Source organism: Mesitornis unicolor, unplaced genomic scaffold (genome assembly GCF_000695765.1).
Source record: "Mesitornis unicolor isolate BGI_N332 unplaced genomic scaffold, ASM69576v1 scaffold10408, whole genome shotgun sequence".
Taxonomy (NCBI): Eukaryota; Metazoa; Chordata; class Aves; order Mesitornithiformes; family Mesitornithidae; genus Mesitornis; species Mesitornis unicolor.
This window is the reverse complement of record NW_010201121.1, coordinates 1-1,281: the sequence shown is the minus strand read 5'-3', so window position 1 is coordinate 1,281 and position 1,281 is coordinate 1. Positions and strand designations below refer to the sequence as shown.

Genomic DNA, 1,281 nt, shown 5'->3' with positions numbered 1-1,281 from the left:
CCTGCTGAAAATATTACCATGCTATCACCGCTTACTAATTGGTCACCATGAAATCACTGCTTCCTAATCTATTCAGGCTATACATTGCAGCCTTTTTTCCCCTCTATATCTAAAACTTGGGAAGTATAAAACATGAAATCCCTTTTTATCCATGGATGTAGCAAGTTTAACCTCTCATTACAAGGAGGAACTGCTATTTCAGTACATATTTAATCCATCAGACTGGGTTTGGACACCTACCCGAGTCCAAACACACAGCATGAGTCGTGCTCTCTCGAGCATTCAGTGCCTGTCTGTCTCACAGGTTTTAATACCTTTATCCAGCGAAGCTCCAGCCATGTGGTAGAAGCTCAAAGCCGTGTCCACGTCATTTATATTCTTCAGAAAAGTGAAGAAGCTCTCCACTTCCTCAAATGTCAACCCCTAGGACAAAGAAAATACGGTCTCACAATGATGGGAAAAGGAGATTGTGTCAGTACTTGCATTACCAACAAAGTAATGTAGCCAGAGGGGAATTAATCTACAACAAACACTCACCTACTCAAAAAACTCCTGCACTGGCAACTGAGGATATGGTTTGCAACCCATACTTTTGTTAACCCCCTCTGCTCCCCCCCCAGCCCCACCAGTTGTGTGAAAGGAAGGGACTTCCTCATGCATGGTTGCTCATGGCAGAGACCAAAAAGCATCTCTCTGGCCCTGACTCCACAGCCAGCCCTCACTCAGAAGAGTGGATGTGCCATGAGCCTGTGGTTGGGATGCAGGAGACCTCTGCAAGCAGGTTCATTTATGTATTTTTTTTCAAGCCTGCACACTTGCAATGACAATAATGAAATAGTTCAAGCGCTGCACAGTCCCTTCCCAAGAGATTCAGGGATCCCTCGGAGGGATCCATGTCTTACCCAGTGTTGCAGAAGGTGACACTGCAAACCACAGCACGTACAGACGTGCCCCAGTTAGCTTTGCTGCTGGTGACAGGATGGCTGCAGGACTGCATCACTGGCTGCTCTACTTACCAGCATGGTCACCCAGGAATTGGCTCACCCTGGGACAGGCAAGCGTGTGCAGGCCTATAGCCCACAGCCACACACCTGGATAGTCACAGAAAAGCATTCTGGGATCCTCCAGTGCTGGCACTGCTACATCCCAGCACAGCGGGTGAACAGGCTGGGGATAAGTGAGATGCTCCTCTCTGCACCCACCCAACTGGTGAGGTGGCTGGGAGAGTGGCTGCTGACCACACAGAATCACACACAGAATATCAGGAGTTGGAAGGGACCT

The 1,281-nt window shown here is 48.5% G+C and overlaps 1 protein-coding gene across 1 annotated transcript in view; it reads right to left on the bottom strand.

Moving 5' to 3' along the window:
* The window catches only part of LOC104544959 (calcium uptake protein 1, mitochondrial), a gene marked incomplete at its 5' end in the record, with an annotated part of 10,258 nt that extends 9,835 nt beyond the window's left edge, over positions 1-423 (bottom strand). The window contains one exon of the mRNA XM_010189969.1: positions 315-423. Within this exon, the coding sequence (XP_010188271.1) occupies positions 315-423 (109 nt within the window). The remainder of the gene's footprint in view (positions 1-314) is intronic.
* Positions 424-1,281: the final 858 nt, after the last annotated feature.